The sequence below is a fragment of the Scyliorhinus canicula genome, chromosome 12, assembly GCF_902713615.1.
Source record: "Scyliorhinus canicula chromosome 12, sScyCan1.1, whole genome shotgun sequence".
NCBI lineage: Eukaryota > Metazoa > Chordata > Chondrichthyes > Carcharhiniformes > Scyliorhinidae > Scyliorhinus > Scyliorhinus canicula.
The window spans coordinates 157,629,300-157,649,606 of record NC_052157.1 but is presented as its reverse complement, the minus strand read 5'-3'; the positions used below and the strand labels follow the sequence as shown (position 1 = coordinate 157,649,606).

The window sequence follows — 20,307 nt, the reverse complement described above, 5'->3', positions numbered from 1 at the left end:
ATAATCTACAAAAGTTCATTCTTGCTGTCTCTTTTTTTAACCTTCATTTGAGTAGTCTTCCAAATAAATATGATGTCCCAGGTCTTCCAAATTCAATTAATTGCCAGGAAGTATTGAAATTAATTTTTAACAATTGCATTTGTGTAACATTTTCACCACCACAGGATGCCCTCAAAATGCCTGGAGGTAAATGAGTTTGCTTGAAATGCACTCACTTTTTGTTTACAGCAGCCAATATTTGCACAGCAAAGTCCCATCGAAATACAACAATGATCAGATAACTTGTGTTTAGTGATGGTTCAGGGATAAACGTTGACCAGGTCTATCAAGCTCTTAATCAAAATAATGCCATGAGATTTTTTACATCCGCCTGAGATATCAAAAGGGATCACATTTTTAAATCACTTCTCAATTAAAGACAGGCAGGGCAAGCAGAGGTATTCCTCACAGGCAGATTCAGGAAGTCTGATTGCCATTGTTCAAACTGTCAGCATGTAATAATCTCACCCAGGCCAGTCTTCCAACACCATACCCTTTTATTTACAAAACGGAAAAGGCTGCAGCAGAGGCTGACAGAACATAAGTGCGAGCCTGGTGACCTACAGAATACCAGCCCGGGTTGAAGCAGTGAGTTTTAAACTCTCACTGCACGTTTCCCATGAGGCAAGCTCCCACCCACTCAATAGGGATAGTTCATTTTCCATGATGCCCACAGGGAGATCTGTTCATGATTCCCAGTGTCCTTCGTAGCCACCATAACATCCCTCCCCCCTTAAGTCTGTTTCACACCCAGTACCTCCACTGCGAGAAAGTCCCTTCTTCTGCTTGACAATCGGTCTGTTGTCAGTCAAGGATGGGACCGGATCTGGTGGTGTAAACCAAATTGGGACCTTAGTTTCCGGAGGGAGCGCCAAAGAATTACCGACGGGCTCCTCTTCGGGGTCCATTTCAGTTGGAGCACCAGCTTCCTCTGCTTCCACCTCAGAGCCCATGTCCCTGTTAGCCAGAGGGACGGGCTTTGAGCAGTTGCCTGGTACTGGCGGTGGCCACCTCTATGGTCTGCCGCGAGGCTTGCTCAGGGGCGGACTCCCTGCCTCTGAAGTGGTCCAGGTGTTTCTTTATGACCGTACATCACCTTGTATGACACCAGCCCCGTTTTATCATTTATGACCGCAGAGGCCCAGCCGGGATCATCTCCGAAGTTCCTCGCGTCAACCCGATCACATGTTTCAAATTTTCTTTCTATTCTTGCAGTCATAGTTTCTGTTCTGGTTCTCTTGTTGGGATACTACCTTCCCTGCCAGATTTGGGAATAGTTGGCTTAATCCTGTACAAATTCACCTTCTCATTAACAGTTCTGCTGGGCAATTCCTGTTCTCATGTGAGGAGTGGTCCTATAGTTGGATGAAAATCATCTATCGCTGTTGCAGCTTGTTTCTCTCATGCCAGTTTTAAAAGTCTGCACCGCCCGTTCTGCCAGCCCATTTGACGAAAGGTTATAAAGATGCTCTTCTGATGTATCTGGTGCCATTGGATAGCATGAGGTTTTGGAACTCACTACTGGCGAAGGCAGTGCCGTTTATCGGAATCCAGGACTTCTGATATTCCATGTTTGCAGAATCTGTCATAATTTCTCGATTGTAGCGTGGGAGGTAGTGGAGCTCATGCGGTGTATCTCCAACCATTTGGAGTGTGCATCTATGAATATCAAAAACATGGAACCCTTAAAAAGCGCAGCCAAGGCCACGTGGATTCGCAGGCCTGCCAGGCGACCCCCATGGATGTAGGGTGGCTGAGGGATGGAATTTTCTATGCTCCTGGCATAGATCGCACCAATCAGTGATGTCTGAATCGCGACCGGGCCACCAGATGTTGCTCCTGGTGAGCATTTTCATTTTCAATACTCCAGGGTGGCAATTATGTAGTTCCATAAGTATTGCATGCTGGCCTGGGTGAGGGACAACTATTCAGGACCTCCGGAGAATGATACTGTCCTCAATACTGAGCTCGTCGTTCTTACTCAGATAGTTTCATTTCTTTGGAGAGTTGTCCTCGGAATCCAGCATTCAGGATCATGTACTTTAGTTTAGACAGAGTTGGATCTTTGTGCTTCCCGGGCTTAATTGGCACCAGCAAAGTCTCCAAGATAATTTCAGGTCATCACAGCCTCTTCCAATGCTGGTAAAGAAGCTGGGCTTGTGGACAGCGGAGGCAACTCTACATGTCGGAGTTGCTATCCAGGTTCTAAGGCAGTGTTCTAAAAAGGTATTCATTCGCTCTAAGTAACAGGGCCCAGTGCTGTATCTGGGTGGAGGCAAAAGGGGGAATTGATTTGTTCTCATTAAAAAATCCCACTAAGAGCTTGTGGTTGGACACATTGATGGAATTTGTTTTACACTAAACACAACCGCCAAGCCCTCTTTCTCAATTTGAGAAGACCGCCGTTCAGCATCCGAAGGGGTCCTGGATTTGTATGTGATCGGCCTTTCCATTCCGTCTTTCCAGCAGTGTGAAAGTACCACACCAACCCCGTAAGGGGACTCATCACATGTCAAAATGAGTTCCTTCTCAGAGCCAATAGGTTGGATGACAATAATTGTTGTTTAATTTAATTCACTACTGGCGAAGGCAGTGCCGTTTTTCGGAATCCAGGACTTCTGGTATTCATCTTTGGTACTTCCGCAAGCAAAGGGGTAAAGAGGTCAATTTCAGGATACATTTTTTGTAATAATTTACTAATTCCAGGAGAGATTTAACTCCATGGTCTTTCTTGGAGTTGGTGTTTGCTTGATAAGACCATAAGACATAGGAGCAGAATTAGGCCACTCGGCCCACCGAGTCTGCTCTGCCATTCAATCATTGCTGATATTTTTCTCATCCCCAGTCTCCTGCCCCATAACCCCTGATCCCTTTATTAAGCAAGAACCTACCTGTCTCTGTCTTAAAGACACTCCGTGATTTGGCTAGTGATGGTCTTCGCCTTGTCCTCTGCCGGATATAAACCTTTTTTATCCACCCAATAGTCCAAGGAGGTCACTTAACTCTTCAGGTCAGGAGCATCTGGATAGGTCAACTTTTTCATTACGCTGAATGTCAGGGTCCTGCATACGACTTTGTTTCTCATCTCCATTATTAGCCCAGAAGAAGTAAAATGTGCACTCCATGCATTGTTCCAGTCTTCTGCACTTACAACATAGGGTTCAAGTTCACCGAAGGGAGGCTTTTTGTTTTCTTTTACCAGAGAAGCCGCTTGTTCTCGACAATGAAGGTTGTTCTGAGAAAAAAAACGTGTTTACTTCTCGTCGCCAATGGAATAATCTCACCGAGTCCAGTCTTCCTACACCACACCTTTTTATTTACATAACGGAAAAGGCCACGGCTTATAAGTCCAAGCCCGGGGACCTACAGAATACTGGCCCGGGTTGAAGCACTGAACTCACGCTGCTCGTTTTCGATTGGGCGAGCTTCCGCCCACTCAATAGGGACGTTCATATTCCACAAAGCCCACAGATAGATCTACTGATGATCCACCAGTGTCTATCATGGCCACCATAACACAGCATTAGCCACTTTAGAGCATCCTCAATGTAAAATGGTATCTGTACAGAGCAAAAGGCAGCAGGCGGCCACCTGAGTGCTCGACCACTCTCAGAGCAGGGCACTCAGAATTCAGTCTTCTGCCTCCTTGTAACAAATTCAGGGCAAAAGAATCAGAGTAACAAACCAGTATTAAATTGTAGCATCCACCAGGTAGTTTGCGACTGACACTCTGCCCCAGAAGGAAAACATTCAGAGCAATCTCATTAATATTCGAGATGAGCAGTTGCTTTTGTCTTCCGTTCTATTCATCCGAGATAAGCAGTTGCTTTTGTCTTCCGTTCTATCCATCCGAGATAAGCAGTTGCTTTTGTCTTCCGTTTTATCCAATTTGAGCCAGATATTTTCTGTGGGGTTTAGGTAGATTTCCAGATACATCAGTTCTGTGGTGCTCCAGTTAAAAGCAGAGATATTCAAACAGGGAGTCTATCTTTCCCGTCTAACTAGAGGGTAACTAGAGAAAGGATTGGCCCACTCAAAGACAAAAGAGGGAATTTATGGGTGGAGTCAGAGGAAATGAGTGAGATTCTTAATGAGTACTTTGCATCGGTATTCACCAAGGAGAGAGACAAGATGGATGTTGAGGCTAGGGATGGATGTTTAAATACTCTAGATCATGTCGGCATAAGGAAGGGGGAGGTTTTGGGTATTCTAAAAGGCATTAAGGTGGACAAGTCCCCAGGACCGGATGGGATCTATCCCAGGTTACTGAGGGAAGTGAGGGACGAAATAGCTGGGGCCTTAACAGATATCTTTGCAGCATCCTTGAGCACGGGTAAGGTCCCGGAGGACTGGAGAATTGCTAATGTTGTCCCTTTGTTTAAGAAGGGTAGCAGGGATAATCCAGGGAATTATAGACCTGTGAGCTTGACGTCAGTGGTAGGCAAACTGTTGGAGAAGATACTGAGGGATAGGATCTATTCACATTTGGAAGAAAATAGACTTATCAGTGATAGGCAGCATGGTTTTGTGCAGGGAAGGTCATGCCTTACAAACCTAATAGAATTCTTTGAGGAAGTGACAAAGTTAATTGATGAGGGAAGGGCTGTAGATGTCATATACATGGACTTCAGTAAAGCATGTGATAAAGTTTCCCATGGCAGGTTGATGGAAAAAGTGAAGTCGTATGGGGTTCAGGGTGTACTAGCTAGATGGATAAAGAACTGGCTGGGCAACAGGAGACAGAGAGTAGTGGTGGAAGGGAGTGTCTCAAAATGGAGAAAGGTGACTAGTGGTGTTCCACAGGGATCCGTGCTCGGACCACTGTTGTTTGTGATATACATAAATGATCTGGACGAAGGTATAAGTGGTCTGATGAGCAAGTTTGCAGATGATACTAAGATTGGTGGAGTTGCAGATAGCGAGGCGGACTGTCAGAGAATACAGCAAAATATAGATAGATTGGAGAGTTGTGCAGAGAAATGGCAGATGGAGTTCAATCCAGGCAAATGCAAGGTGATGCATTTTGGAAGATCTAACTCAAGAGCAGACTATATGGTCAATGGAAGAGTCCTGGGGAAAATTGATGTACAGAGAGATCTGGGAGTTCCCTGAAGGTGGCAACGCAGGTCGATAGAGTGGTCAAGAAGGCATACAGCATGCTTGCCTTCATCGGAGGAGGTATTGAGTACAAGAGTCAGCAGGTCATGTTACAGTTGTATCGGACTTTGGTTAGGCCACATTTGGAATACTGCGTGCAGTTCTGGTCGCCACATTACCAGAAGGATGTGGATGCTTTAGAGAGGGTGCAGAGAAGGTTCACCAGGATGTTGCCTGGTATGGAGGGTGCTAGCTATGAAGAAAGGTTGAGTAGATTAGGATTGTTTTCATTGGAAAGACGGAGGTTGAGGGGAGACCTGATTGAGGTCTACAAAATTATGAGAGGTATGGACAGGGTGGATAGCAACAAGATTTTTCCAAGAGTAGGTGTGTCAATTACAAGGGGTCACGATTTCAAGGTGAGAGGGGAAAAGTTTAAGGGAGATGTGCGTGGAACGTTTTTTACGCAGAGGGTGGTGGGTGCCTGGAATGCATTGCCAGCGGAGGTGGTAGAGGCGTGTACGATAGCATCATTTAAGATGCATCTGGACAGATATATGAACGGGTGGGGAACAGAGAGAAGTAGACTTTGGAAAATAGGCAACAGGTTTAGATAAAGGTCTGGATCGGCGCAGGCTGGGAGGGCCAAAGGGCCTGTTCCTGTGCTGTAATTTTCTTTGTTCTTTGTCTACCATTGAATCAATGCATCCAGTCCAGTTGATACTTACAGAGGTTGCTACAGAGCGCAACTGCCAATGCTCACGCATCCTCTGCAAACCAGAGGGATCCTTCTCATTGAGAAGCAAGTCACCAGCATAAACTTAAAGAACTGCCTCAAAGTCCAGCTCGCACATCAGGTATGTGCTCTAAATTGTTAGTATACAGCAAATAAGTTCGTCTCTAATTTTAAAATTTAGTTTAACTAAATATTGTCGATTTCCTCATATTCTGCTGCAACTGTTTAAGCATACAGGAATTATTTGCAGCACCAAGTATAAAAGAAAATTACAACAATGATCAGGACCTGGTTCCATTAAATTATAATTAAACAATTCACAAGCAAAATTAATATTCCCCTCAACTTTACTATAAAATTCAGCGATCACCAATATGATTACTTCAAACTTGATGTTGTTGGATCAAGTTTTTCTAAATATCTCTTGACTGTCCTTCAGAACTACAAATGGCCCAAGGTTATTGTCTATGTTGTTGCATAAGGTAGTCAAATTCCTACTTCGCATCCAAAATAAATGCATACAAAATGACTATTCTATCAGTTCCTGCACAGCAAGCATAAAGATAAATATTTGACAGGAGAACTAGTTTGCATTAATCAAGGTCAAAAATGAAGCAGCTGAGTTTCTAATATGACTGAATTACTCATCAGACATACAAGTAAATTGCTGAATTTCTGATAAGCAATGATATTGAACGATACATATGCAATTTCCATCTCCACTTTGCATCTTGTATTAAGAAAGGTGACTGTCCAAGATATCTTATGCCAGGCTGGTCAACAAAGAGAACTGGACTTCCGGTGGCGGCAATGTGCACAAAATCTGGCTCTCCCTTGGGAACTTCAATTTAGGCCCATTTAACCCGTAAATCAGATACCAAAGTAACAAAAAAATAAACCCATCATCATCCCAAATTAACAAACGCCCAAGGAAATGCCTTCGAACCAGCCAAGGAACCGGAAAAATAGTAGGAATAGTAAAAGTCGGGAGAGGAAGATCCAGACCTCGAATGCAAAAACCAATAAAAACATTAAAATAACAGAGAACTGAGTAAATATTACTTACATCTTTTCCTTCTAGTAGTTCCTTGCATTTCTCGTTCCTGTTGTAGCTGTTTGACACCTCAGGGTGAACACAGGTGTGATCTCTGCTGGACAGGATGGTCATTCGAACATATGAGTAATTTGTACGCCGCAGTTCATGAGTGATTTGTGTTATTTGCTTGTGTGTGCGAGTCCCAAAAAATATCTTTGGGACTTGCGTCTTCCCATTATTCTTCCCTTTTGCACCATCTTCACCTTTTTCACTTTTCTTTGAATTCATACAAGTACACAGGGTACAGGGGCTGGACACCTTTCAAAGGAAAGTAAGGAAATAATTCAATACTACTTAATTTATTTGAAATAATTTGTAGTGCAAAATGTGACTATTACATTACATTACTATTTTAAGTACAAATAGAATGTTGTTAGTTTTTATATACTACATTCATCAGATAGATATGAAACTATATCAATTGTCTAAACTGAAAGTAAAACATTGCAAACCAACGTATAGCTGTCCAAAATAGTGAGAATTTAAGATCTCACAAGAAGCAAATGGCCAATCACGAACCTCTACTCATATGATTTATACAGATCATTACCTCCTACATTTGTCTTCATGGGGTCGAAGCTGCATTATTAGAAAAAAAAACATTTCTGAGGAGCTGGAGTCACATGTCGACCAGATCTGGTCAGGATGTCAGATTTCCTTCCCTAAAGGAAATTAGTGAACCAGATTGGTATTTACGACATTCAACAATGGTTTCATGGTCATTTTTCTTTTATTTGTTTATGGGACGTGGGCTTTGCAGGCTGTGCCAGCATTTATTGCCCATCCCTAATTGCCCTTGAGGGGGCAGTTAAGAATCAACCACATTGCTGTGATCTGGAGTTCCATGTAGGCCACACCAGGTAAGGATGGCAGATTTCCTTCCATAAAGGACATTTGTGAAATCGATGGGTTTTTAACGATAATCAACAATGGTTTCATGGTCATCATTCGACTTTAATTCCAGGTTTTTATTGAATTCAAATTTCACCATCTGCAGTTGTGGGATTTGAACCCGGATCCCCAGAGCATTCCCTGGGTCTCTGGTTTATTGGTCCAGCAACAATACCACTCCATCACCATTTTCAAAAATTGAATTCAAATTTCACCATCTTATTACGATCCCAGACCAGACCCCAAAAGTGGCTAGGATATTGTAGCGAAACCCCAATATTTGAGTTTATTTGTAAGACTGTAGAAAGAATGATTCGCTCCAGGGGTGATTACATGGTATTTCTAAAATAAAACTTTATTCTGAATACATTATTAAACTTCACACCCAAAGAGAACTGCTTATAGTTGCCCCTTAACTCTACTATTCAATTTCCCATTAAACAACAAGAAACATACAGCTCTCAATCTATCTTAAAATTAGCATGGCCTAGAGTAATACCTGCTTTATGAAACAGATTTGGCTTCTGTTAGAACCCCTTCAGACTCTGGCTGAATGTCTTCAAAAAGTTGGTTCACCTGCCGTGTTTTAGCTTTTTCCTGGTCCCCAGATAAGACTGCTCTGCTTTGCATAGTATTACTCTTTTATAACTACCCTACTGAGAGAGAACTGTAGACTCGGGGTCAGACAGATCAGTATTAAGCTCCTCTCGCTCCAAAAGCATCTCCAAAACTGACTGCCTCTCTGCATTCCTGGGCCCCACCCAGCAATGAGCTCATCTCCCCAAGCTGAAAAAACAAGTTTGCTCTGCAGGCTGCAAAAGCACTTTAACTGCCCAAGGACTTCCCCAGTTAAACCACAGTCACCTGGTCAATTTCATCAGCTGGTTCATAAAAGTAAAACAAAAGCCTTTCTAAAAACATGACTGCTGCAGTCAAACACACTATAACCCCAGGCTGAGTCAATATTTAGAAGCCAATATTCCTAAAATCCTCCATTCGTCTCAATCTACCATGATGAGATTCGAAATCATGTCCCCAGAGCATTACCCTGGGTTTCTGTATTGCTAGTCCAACGACAATACCACAATGCCATCACCTTGGCCAGATTATCAAAACAAACAGCAGTACATAATAATACTTTGGACAGAAGACCATTGGTATATCTAGCCTGCCCCTTGAATACTATTTGTTATCTTACTATGATGCTGCAACTAAAAATGAAGCATATTTTAAAAATTGAAATTCATCCAGATCATTTAAAACAAAAAAAAGTATGTTCTACCATGCCAAATGGTAATCTATCCTGCAATTTTAAGTTGCTATATTCTCCACCATCATCATAATACCTTTCACTTCTAATGGTTTTCCAAGTCGCTAATTCCTATCTGTATCTACAAGAAGAACTTGCCTGTATCTAACTGCTCTGTACCACCATCTCCAGAAAGTAAAACCTAAAGATGGACAACTGCACCTTAGGAGTCCACCAGTTTAGGAATCAGCATGTTAGAATCATGGGAGCTATTCTCCAATATTGGGCCCAAGTGTTCGCGCCGTCGTGAACGCCGTCACATTTCACAATGGCACGAACCGGGCCCGGGTACGACTGATTCTGGCCCCCAAAGGAGACCAGCACGGCGCTGGAGTGGTTCACGCCGCTCCAGCCTCCTTCTGCGGCGCCAAATGGGCGCGGCGCCAACCAATGTATGCGCATTCGGGCTGCGCCAACTTGCGCATGCACGGGGGACTTCTTTAGCGTGCCGGCCCCGACTCAACATAGTGGCAGACCATCCGGCCCTTCGAGCCTGCTCCGCCATTCTATAAGATCATGGCTGATCTTTTCGTGGTCTCAGAATCACTTACCCACATTCTCGCCATATCCCGTAATTCCATTATTTTTCAAAAAAACATCTACCCTATCTTTAAATATATTCAATAAAGTAGCGTCTCCTACTCCTTTCGGTAGGGAATTCCATACTTTAACCACCTCCTTGATTCAGTCCTAAATCTGCTCCCCCTAATCTTGAGGCTATGCCCTCTTGTCCTACTTTCACCTACCAGTGGAAACATCCTTTCTACTTCTATCTTATCCATTCCCTTCAAAATTTTATATGTTTCTATTAGATCCCCCTTCAACCTTCTGAATTCCAGTGAATATAATCCCAATCTACTCAGCCTCTCCTCATACGATAACCCCCTCAACTCCAGAATCAGCCTAGTGAACCTCCTCTGCACCCCCTCTAGTGCTAGCACATCCTTTCTCAAGTGTGGAGACCAAAACTGCACACAGTACTCCAGGTGTGGCCTCACCAGCACCTTGTACAACTGCAACATTACCTCTCTACTTTTAAACTCAATCCCCTTTGCAATGAAGGACAAAATTCCATTTGCCTTCCTAATTACTTGTTGCACCTGCAGACCAACCTTCTGTGACTCATGCACAAGTACACCCAGGTCATTCTCCATAGCAGCATGCTGCAGCTTTTTACCATTAAAGTACTAATCCGTTCCATTTTTTTTATAAATGTTTTTTATTCAGTTTTCATGTTTTATATTGAACAAATTACAAATTGTTAGAGAGAGAGAAAAAAAAAGAACACGCAAAAAATAACATATATATTTACAGGTGAGCATCTTCGTAGTAATAACTGTGGCCTCCCCCTTTTCGCCGGCATACATATTTTACATTCCCCAACATGTTTATTGGCATTTATTTAGTTTGGTTTTGGGCCTTAGCTAGCCATCAAACCCCCGTAACGAGCCCGTAGCCCCCCCCCCCCCTCCCCCCGCCCCGCCGGCTACCTTCCCCCGACTATTCTTCCTCTTGTACGTTGGCCACAAACAGGTCCCGGAACAATTGCATGAATGGCTCCCACGTTCTGTGGAAGCCGTCGTCCGACCCTCGGACGGCGAATTTGATTTTCTCCATTTGGAGAGAATCCGAGAGGTCGGACAGCCAGTCTGTAGCTCTGGGCGGTGCTGCTGACCGCCAGCCAAACAGGATTCTACGGCGGGCGATCAGGGAGGCAAAGGCAAGGGCGTCCGCCCTCCTCCCCAGGAATAGATCTGGCTGGTCTGAAACCCCGAAGACCGCCACTATCGGGCATGGCTCCACCCTCACCCACACCACTTTGGACATAGCCTCGAAGAAGGCTGTTCAGTACTCCACAAGTCTGGGGCAAGACCAGAACATGTGGGCGTGGTTGGCCGGACCTCTTTGGCACCGCTCACATCTGTCCTCCACCTCCGGGAAGAACCTACTCATACGGTTTCTCGTTAAGTGGGCTCTATATACCACTTTTAGTTGCGTCAGGCTGACTGTCAGTGTCCCCCCGTCCTGTCTCCACCTTTTGAAGGTGGCGTCAGTCAGTGCTGGTTTGAACCTATGGTTGTTGCAGATGGGAGCCTTGTCCGACATTTTGTTCAGGCCAAATTGCTGCCGCAGTTGGTTCCAGGATTGGAGGGTGGCTGTCACCACTGGGCTGCTGGAGTGTTTTTTGGGTGGGGATGGGAGTGCTGCCGTGGCGAGGGCCCGGAGGGAGGTCCCCATGCAGGAGGCCTCCTCCGCACGCACCCACTCGGCTTCTGGCTCCTGGATCCATCCCCTTACTCGCTCGGCTGTTGCCGCCCAGTGGTAGAATTGTAGATTCGGGAGGGCTAGCCCCCCCTGGATTTTGTTTTCTGTAGGACCTTCTTTGGGATCCTAGCATTTTTACCCCCCCATACGAACGCCATGATAAGTTTGTCCAGCGCTATGAAGAAGGCCTTGGGGATGTAGATCGGAATGGATCTAAACAGGAAGAGGAACCTGGGCAATACGTTCATTTTGATCGTCTGGACTCTTCCTGCGAGGGAGAGTGGGAGTGTGTTCCATCTTTGCAGGTCCTTTTTTACTTCCTCCGCCAGGCTGGTGAGGTTCCATTTGTGGATCCCTTTCCAGTCATGGGCTATTTGGATCCCCAGGTAGCGGAATTTATGTCGGGCTTGTTTGAACGGCAGCCCCTTTAGTGCTGCCCCCCCCCCCTTGCTGGTGTACTGGGAAGATCTCGCTTTTGCTCATGTTGAGTTTGTAGCCCGAGAAGGCTCCAAACTCTTTCAGGAGCGCGATGATTCCGTCCATGCTGCTTTGTGGGTCCGAGATGTAGAGGAGCAGATTGTCTGCATAGAGTGAGACTCTGTGCTCTCTGCCTCCCCTTCGGATCCCCCTCCAATTTTTTGCTGCCCTGAGCGCAATTGCTAGCGGTTCGATTGCTAGTGCGAACAGCAGTGGGGACAGTGGGCATCCTTGTCTGGTGCCCCTGTGCAGCTGGAAGTATTGGGAGTTGGTATTGTTGGTCCGTACACTCGCCATGGGGGCGTTGTATAGGAGTTTTACCCACGCGGTGAACCCTGTTCCAAGCCCGAACCGCTCCAGTCCCTCTATGACAGGGGTGGGCAAACTACGGCCCGCGGGCCGCATGCGGCCCGCCAAAGGCATTTCTGCGGCCCACCAAGTCATTTAAAAAAAAAAAAAAAAAAATTTTTTTAAAAAAAATTTTTTTTTTTTTTTTTAATTTTTTTTTAAAGGTTAATGGGTGGGGGGGCTGTTGGGTTACTTACTGGTATAGGGTGGATACGTTGACTTGAGTAGGGTGATCATTGCTTGGCACAACGTCGAGGGCCGAAGGGCCTGTTCTGTGCTGTACTGTTCTATGTTCTATATGAGGCGCCCACAATCATAACCGGGTGAAGTAATTATTTTACTTAATATACTATGCGGCCCTTTGTGAATTGTGAATTTCTGAATGCGGCCCTTGCACGGAAAAGTTTGCCCACCCCTGCTCTATGAGGTATTTCCATTCGACTCTGTCGAAGGCCTTTTCTGCGTCCAGGGAGACGATCACCTCTTGTGTTCTCTCCCCGGAGGGGGTCATTATCACGTTCAGCAGGCGCCTGATGTTCGAGGTGAGCTGTCTACCTTTGACGAAGCCCGTCTGGTCCTCTGTGACCACCTCAGGTACACAGTCTTCTAGCCTTTTGGCTAGGATTTTGGCCAGTATTTTGGCGTCTGCGTTCAGCAGAGATATGGGTCTGTATGACCCACATTCCGTTGGGTCTTTTTCTTTCTTAGGTATCAGCGAGATTGAGGCCTGTGCTAACGTGGGTGGCAGTGTGCCCCTAGCTAGCGAGTCTGTGAACATCTCCCGCAGGTGCGGGGCCAGCGCTGTCGCAAATTTTTTGTAGAAGTCCGCCGGGAATCCGTCCGGTCCCGGCGCCTTCCCCGTCTGCATGGAGCTGATACTGTCCATGATCTCTCCCAGTGCTAGTGGTGCTTCCAGGTCCCGTTTCCTGCCCTCTCCCACGACTGGTATGACCAGTCCATCAAGGAACCGGTTCATCCCAGCCTTCCCCGTTGGGGGCTCTGAGGTGTACAGCTCTTGGTAGAAGGCCTTGAAGGTTTTGTTAATCCTCTCTGGTTCTGTTTCCAACATGCCTCTGGTACCCCTGATTTGCCCAATTTCTCTGGTGGCTGCCTGCTTTCTCAGCTGGTGTGCCAACAGGCGGCTGGCTTTGTCTCCGTGTTCGTACAGGGTCCCGCGCGCCTGGCGGAGTTGGTGCACTGCTTTCCTGGTGGAGAGCAGGTCAAAGTTCCTTTGTAGTTCTTTTCTCTCCGCCAGGAGCTCTACGGTCGGGGCCTCGGAGTATTTACGGTCTACCTCCAGTATGGAGTCGACCAGCTTCTGCCCAGCCACCCTTTCCTCCCTATCTCTTTGCGCTTTGAAGGCAATGATTTCCCCTCTTAGTACGGCCTTAAGCGCTTCCCAGAACGTGGAGGATGATACCTCCCCGTTTTGGTTGTTCTCCGTGTACTCCGCTATGGCCCGCGCTATCCTTTCGCTGAAGGCCTTGTCAGCTAGTAAGGCACCGTCCAACCTCCATGTGGGGCGCTGGGCCCTTCCCGTCTCCAGCCGCACGTCCATGTAGTGTGGGGCGTGGTCTGATATCACAATTGCGGAGTTTTCCACCTTGTCTCTCCCTGGAAGCACCGTTTTCCCCACCACAAATAAGTCAATTCTGGTGAACACGTTGTGTACTGGGGAGAAGAAGGAGAATTCTTTCTCCCCCGGGTGGGCGAACCTCCAGGGGTCCACAGCTCCCATCTGCTCCATAAAGTGACCGAGTTCCCTTGCCATGTTTGAGGTTTTCCCCCTTTTGGGGTTTGATCTGTCCATCTTTGGGTCCTGTACACCGTTGAAGTCCCCCCCCACGATTAGTCGATGCGTCGCTATGTCCGGGATTTCTGCCATGGTCTTTTGGATGAAGCTCGTGTCGTCCCAGTTGGGCGCGTACACGTTGACTAGGACTACCGGCGCCCCATCCAGGGCCCCGCTGACCATGACATATCGCCCCCCTGGGTCTGTAACCGTTTTTGTCGCCCTAAACATTGTCCTCTTGCCGATCAGTATCGCCACCCCCCTGGCCCTTGTCCCATAGCAGGAATGGTAGGTTTGTCCCACCCAGCCCTTTCTTACCCGCAGTTGGTCCTGCTCCCTCAGATGCGTCTCTTGGAGGAAGACTATGTCGGCCCTCATATTTCTGAGGTGGGTGAGGACTCTGGATCTCTTCACTGGGCCGTTAAGTCCCCTTACGTTCCAGGTGATTATCCTGGTGGGGGGCTTCTGCCCCCTCGTTCCTGTGGGATTAGCCATGTTTGTCTGGTGGACGAGCCCCTGCCCTCCGGGGTTTCCCTTTGTTAGGGGGCCGTCCAGGATGGCCGCTACCACTGCTCTCCCCATGCGTTCGGGTCTCTGCGCTCCGGGGTTTCCCCTTGTCTTGGGGGCACCCGCCATGGCCGTCCACTGTGTGTCCGCCACGCGGGTAGTCCCCTGCACTCTGGGGGGCCCCTTTGCCCACAGACCGTACTGGGTGGGTGCTTGCAGCGGTTCCTTGTTCCGAGCCCTTGGTTGTGGTACTTTGTAGCCCTGTTCCTTTTCTGGCCTCGTTTGTCCCTTTGACCCTACCTTTCCCCTCCATGTGTGCCCCCCCCGGTCTCTCCCTCTACCCTCCTCCCCTGTATACCCCTCCTTTGCTCCTCTATACCCTATTCCTGTCCCCGTTTGCTCTCCCGACTTTAGTGGGTGATCTCCCCCCTCCCCTGCCTGGCGCCTTCCCCCCTGTTGGGGGTGCGCAGCGGCCCTGCTTTGTTGCGTGCCCCCGGCGCTAGCTTTCCTGCTATTACGGTGGCTCCCCTCTCGGAGGTTGTTGTCTCGCTTCTCCTCTACCTGGCCTCTACGGTTTTCTGCCTGCTCTTCCCCCATCCTACCCATTGGCGTGTCGTTGCTCCTTACCAGGGGCCCCTCGTCCCTACCTCCCCTGCTGTTCTTCCAGCCCGTGCTCCTCGATGAATCTATTCGCCTCAGCAGGGGCTGTAAAGAAATATTCCTTGTTTTGGTATGTGACCCAGAGCTTCGCTGGGTACAGCATACCAAAACGCACTTTGTTCCTGTAGAGAGCCGCTTTCGCTCTGTTAAACTCAGCCCGTTTCTTAGATATATCCACTCCAAGGTCTTCATATATTCGGATGGTGTGCCCGTCCCATTTGCTGGCTCTATTTTCCTTGGCCCAGCGCAGGATTGCCTCCCTATCCCGGTACCGGTGCAGTTTGGCTATGATTGCTCTCGGTTGATCCCCTTCCTTGGGCTTCGGGCGCAGCGACCGATGTGCTCTGTCCAGATCCGGTGGGGTGGGGAAAGCTTTCCTGCCCACTAAGTTGCCCAGCATTGCAGCCACGTATTCTGTGGGGTTTCTACCCTCGGTCCCCTCTGGCAGGCCCACTATCCTAACATTTTGCCTTCTCGAGCTGTTTTCTTGGTCGTCTACCCTGCCCTTCAGGCTCCCCTGTGTTGCGCCCAGTCTCGCCACTTCCCTTTCTAGGGCCGTGACCCGGTCGCTCATGTCTGTCACTGCTTTCTCTAGCTCCTTAATGGTTGCCTCATGGGCTTCCAGTTTCCCCCCTTGAGCTTCCAGTTTCTTCCCTTGAGCTTCCAGTTTCTTCCCTTGGGCATCCACTTTCTCCTCCAATCTGGTCAGAGCCTGCTGCACCCCTGACATGGCCCTGGCCACTGCTGCCTGTGCTGCGGCCTCTGCGTCTGCTTTGAACTCTGCCTTGATTGCCTGCAGCTGCTCCCTCACCACCTCAGTAAAGGCTTCCTTCCAATTCACGCCCCCCCTCTAACCCCAGGGGAGAGGGCACCTGTCTGTCCGGCTCTTTTTGATGCGGCGGTACATCCGTCCCGCCGCTTCGTGTGCTAATCCGCTCGCGTGAGCTGGCTTGCCTTTTGTCCCGTCTGCTTTTGGTGCCCCCTTTCCCTTGGCTCCCTTCTGGCGTTTTTTTCTCCCCCTTCCCTTTCATCTTTTCTTCTCCCCTTGTTTTTCTGTTCCCCCTTTTTCGATGCCCGATTTTTATTTTATTTATTTGTTTATTAATTATTTTCTCCCACCTCCTTTTATGCAACTCCCCTCAGGTGGGCTTGCTTTGATGGGAGTGGATGTAGAAAAAGAGAAAATAATATATATATCCCTCCCCCTTTCTCTTTAACAGTGTTCTTTTTTAAAATAAAAGTCCTTCTTTTTTTTCCCCCCCTCACTTTTCCCCTACCTCTCTCACACAGGAGAGAGAGAGAGAGAGTGAGAGGAGTCTGTCCAGTCCTTTGTTCTTGCCACGTGGTGGCTGCTGCCGGTTTTTGGGGGGGGGGGGGGGGGGGGGGGGGGGGGGGTGATAATCCGTTCTATTGTTACTCCTACCAAAATGCATGACTTCACACTTACTGACATTATACTCCATCTGCCAGACCTTTGCCCACTCACTCAATGTGTCAATGTTCCTCTGTAAGTTTTTACAGTCCTCAGTACACTTTGCTCTGCCACTTACCTTTGTGTCATCTGCAAACTTGGATACCTTACACGTAGTTCCCAACTCCAAATCGTCTATATAAATTGTAAATAATTGTGGTCCCAACACCGATCCCTGAGGCACACCACTCGTCACTGATTGCCAGCCAGGATGGCACTCATTTATTCCCACTCTTTGTTTCCTGTTAGACAACCAATCCTCTATCCATGCTAGTACTCTACCCTTAACACCATGCATCCTTATCTTATGCAGCAGCCTCTTGTGCGGTACCTTGTCAAAGGCCTTTTGGAAATCTAGGTACACCACATCCACTGGGTCCCCTTTGTCTACCTTGCTCAAAATGTCTTCATAAAATTCCAAGAGATTCGTCAAGCATGACCTGCCCTTCATGAATCCATGCTGCGTCCGTTCAATGGGACAATTTCTATCGAGGTGCCCTCCTATCTCTTTCTTGATAATAGACTCAAGCATCTTCCCCACGACAGAGGTTAAGCTAACCGGTCTATAATTCCCCATCTTTTGTCTACTTCCCTTTTTAAACAGTGGCGTCACATTTGCTGTTTTCCAATCCTCTGGGACTGCCCCAGTGTTCAGCGAATTTTGGAAATCATATCAACTAACTGGAGATATTTGGAGATATGCTGAAAGAACAGAGCACTCAATCAGCCTGAACTATAAGATTTATCACTCTTGTACAATATTGGTGTGCAGTCTCAGATAGACATCCAGTTCTCTTTGCATTGGATGGATCCCATTCTGCAAACCTATCTAGAGTAAAAGTAGGAAGCTAATCCCTGTATTTGCAATTCTCCAAATAAATACTGGAGCAACTCCCAATTTACAGTAGTGTAATTCTCCCAAACTTTGATCTTGAAACAAGCAAAATATCCTTCAATCTTGTAACAAATTGGACTAAATATTAATTTAGTTAATATTTCACCTTCTTTATTGTTGGTTAACCATATTTTTTGAAGAAACTTTTGAGAAAAAATGTGATGAAAACTTTCAAGCTATTGCATTCAAAGATTTATCCTGTTGCTGTTCTATACTATCCACTTCCAGCCAGACCATATTCAAACAGAAAGAAACACTCCTCCCTTTTAACTTAAACCACTACGATCATCCTCCAGCAACAAATGCGAAGTCACTGTTTGGGTTCTGCACAATACTAAGGATCAACTTGTTTTTTAGCCTCTGATCTGTGGAAAACCAAGTTCAAATTACCCACTATTCCACTCACTCAATCGTGTCTGCCATTAAATATTACAATACATGAAAGAATAGGGGTAAATGTGACCCATCCTGTGCTGTCAGTTATTGGAATAAAAGGTTCAGTGATGTGCCAAATAATCAGCCGTTCAAAGTAGCTAATGTTACATCAGTGCAGGAACTCTAACATTCTCCTCTCAGGTTGCCAATAACAGCAGATTGTGTTACATTACACAGGTACACTAAATAGCCTGATCAAAATGTCCTGCCTCATATTGAATAATTACTTATTCATTGAAAGGATAAAAAGAAGAATTATGAATGGAACTCTTGTCAGCAGCAAGGCAGGAAACAGGTGACACATGGATGTAAGCTATATGTGCGGTGATGTCAAACATGGTTTGTGTCCATATAGTAATACGTGTAGCTTGTAATGAAAACTACAGAAAGCCTTTGAGCCCCCTATTTGCTCAGAGTCCACAGCTCAGGTATGAATCTGATAACATGGTAGTTAAAAAGTTACCACAAACAATGCATTGAATCAACTTCAGTTGACCGCACAGAACTTCAGAAGCAAATGGTTTCTCAATTTAAGTTATGTTTAAATTCCTTAATAATGTCAAAACTATTTGCAAAGAGCTTCAAATCACCCAAGGGTAAAAAATGTTCCCAGTACAATGCTACAAAATATAATGTTGAAAATTCCATCAAAAACGTTCCTTTCACTTTTGGTTATGTTTAATATACAGTCTACCAAATCCATAATTTTCTCCATTTCTCGGGCTCTCTGCATCACCCAGGCATCTTCTGCTGAGTAGTCAGTCCATCCAACTACTGATTTAATCACATGCTTTAAAAAAAATTATGTTTTCAATCCCAGATCATCTTGAGTGTCACTGACGTCAATGATGTGGAAAAGCCTTCAACGCCAGAAATACTGCATGCTTAATCCATGGGAGGGATTACTGTAGTGGCAAGTCAGTTTATTTATTATTAAACAGACTAAAAACATTTCTTTGTTCTTCTACAAAACAGAGAATTAATATTTATCATGCATGATATTGCAGCCCTGCCAATTCCAATATTTCATTTTTTTTTGATAGAAACCAAATTTTCACTCTTTCACACTTCACATCTTGACAATAAAATAGGGATTAAAGACATTTTCTATAGCATATTACCTTGCCAAAGACAATTAAGCCTGATGAGATACTTCACCAGTGATGTTTGGTTTCAAACAAGTGTCTGCTTAACACTGCCCGTACCAGCCTCCCCGGACAGGCGCCGGAATGTGGCGACTAGGGGCTTTTCACAGTAACTTCATTGAAGCCTACTCGTGACAATAAGCGATTTTCATTTTTCAGTATCCAAGACCATGAAATTGATGGTTATTTGGCCTGTTAAGTATCCTTCATGTTTATGGAACACAATATTATCTGCATTAAAATGAAGCCAGTTGTAGAATGAATCATAAGACCAGGTTCCTCAGGGCTCGGTATTAGGTGCCATAATTTCCTGATTTTTAAAAAAATACATTTTTTAATAAGATGTGGGCATCGCTGGCTAGGCCAGCGTTTATTGCCCATCCATGGTGGCCTTCAGAAGGTGGAGATGAGTTGCCTCTTGAACTGCTGCAGTCCCCGAGGTGTAGGTACACCACAGTGTTGTTCAGGAGGTAGTTCCAGGATTTTGGTCCAGTGAAGGAACGGAGATATTTTTCCAAGTCAGGGTGGTGAGTGACTTGGAGGGGAACCTCCTGGTGGTGGGATACCAGATTTCTGCTGCCCTTGTCCTTCTAGATGGTGGAGGTCGTGGGTTTGAAAGGTGCTGTCTAAGGAGCCTTGGTGAGCTCCTGCAGTGCATCTTGTAGATGGTACACACGGCTGCCACTGTTCGTCGGTGGTGGAGGGAGGGAATGCTTGTGGAAGGGGTGCCAATTAAGTGGGCTGCTTTGTCCTGGATGATGTTGAGCTTCCTTAGTGTTGATGGAGCTGCACTCATCCAGGAAAGTGGAGAGTATTCCATTACACTCCTAACTTGAGCCTTGGAGATGGTGGACAGGCTTTGGGGGTCAGGAGGCATGTTACCCGCCATAGGATTCCTAGCCTTTGACCTGCTCTGGTGGCCACAGTATTAATATAGCTGGTCCAGTTCAGCTTCTGATCATCAGTAACCGCCAGGATGCTGATTTTGGTGGATTCAGTGATGGTAATGCCATTGAATTTCACAGGATGGTCATTGCCTTGCACTTGTGTGGCATGAATATAGCTTGCCACTTGCAAGCCCAAGCCTGGATATTGTCCAGGTCTTGCTGCATTTGAATATGGAGTGCTTCATTATCTGTGTCAC

The 20,307-nt window shown here is 46.3% G+C and overlaps 1 protein-coding gene across 1 annotated transcript in view; it reads right to left on the bottom strand.

The window, feature by feature from the left end:
- Nucleotides 1-20,307, bottom strand: part of brip1 (BRCA1 interacting protein C-terminal helicase 1) — a 282,553-nt gene that overhangs the window by 217,924 nt on the left and 44,322 nt on the right. Inside the window, exon 6 of the mRNA XM_038814679.1 lies at nucleotides 6,939-7,226. Within this exon, the coding sequence (XP_038670607.1) occupies nucleotides 6,939-7,226 (288 nt within the window). The remainder of the gene's footprint in view (nucleotides 1-6,938; nucleotides 7,227-20,307) is intronic.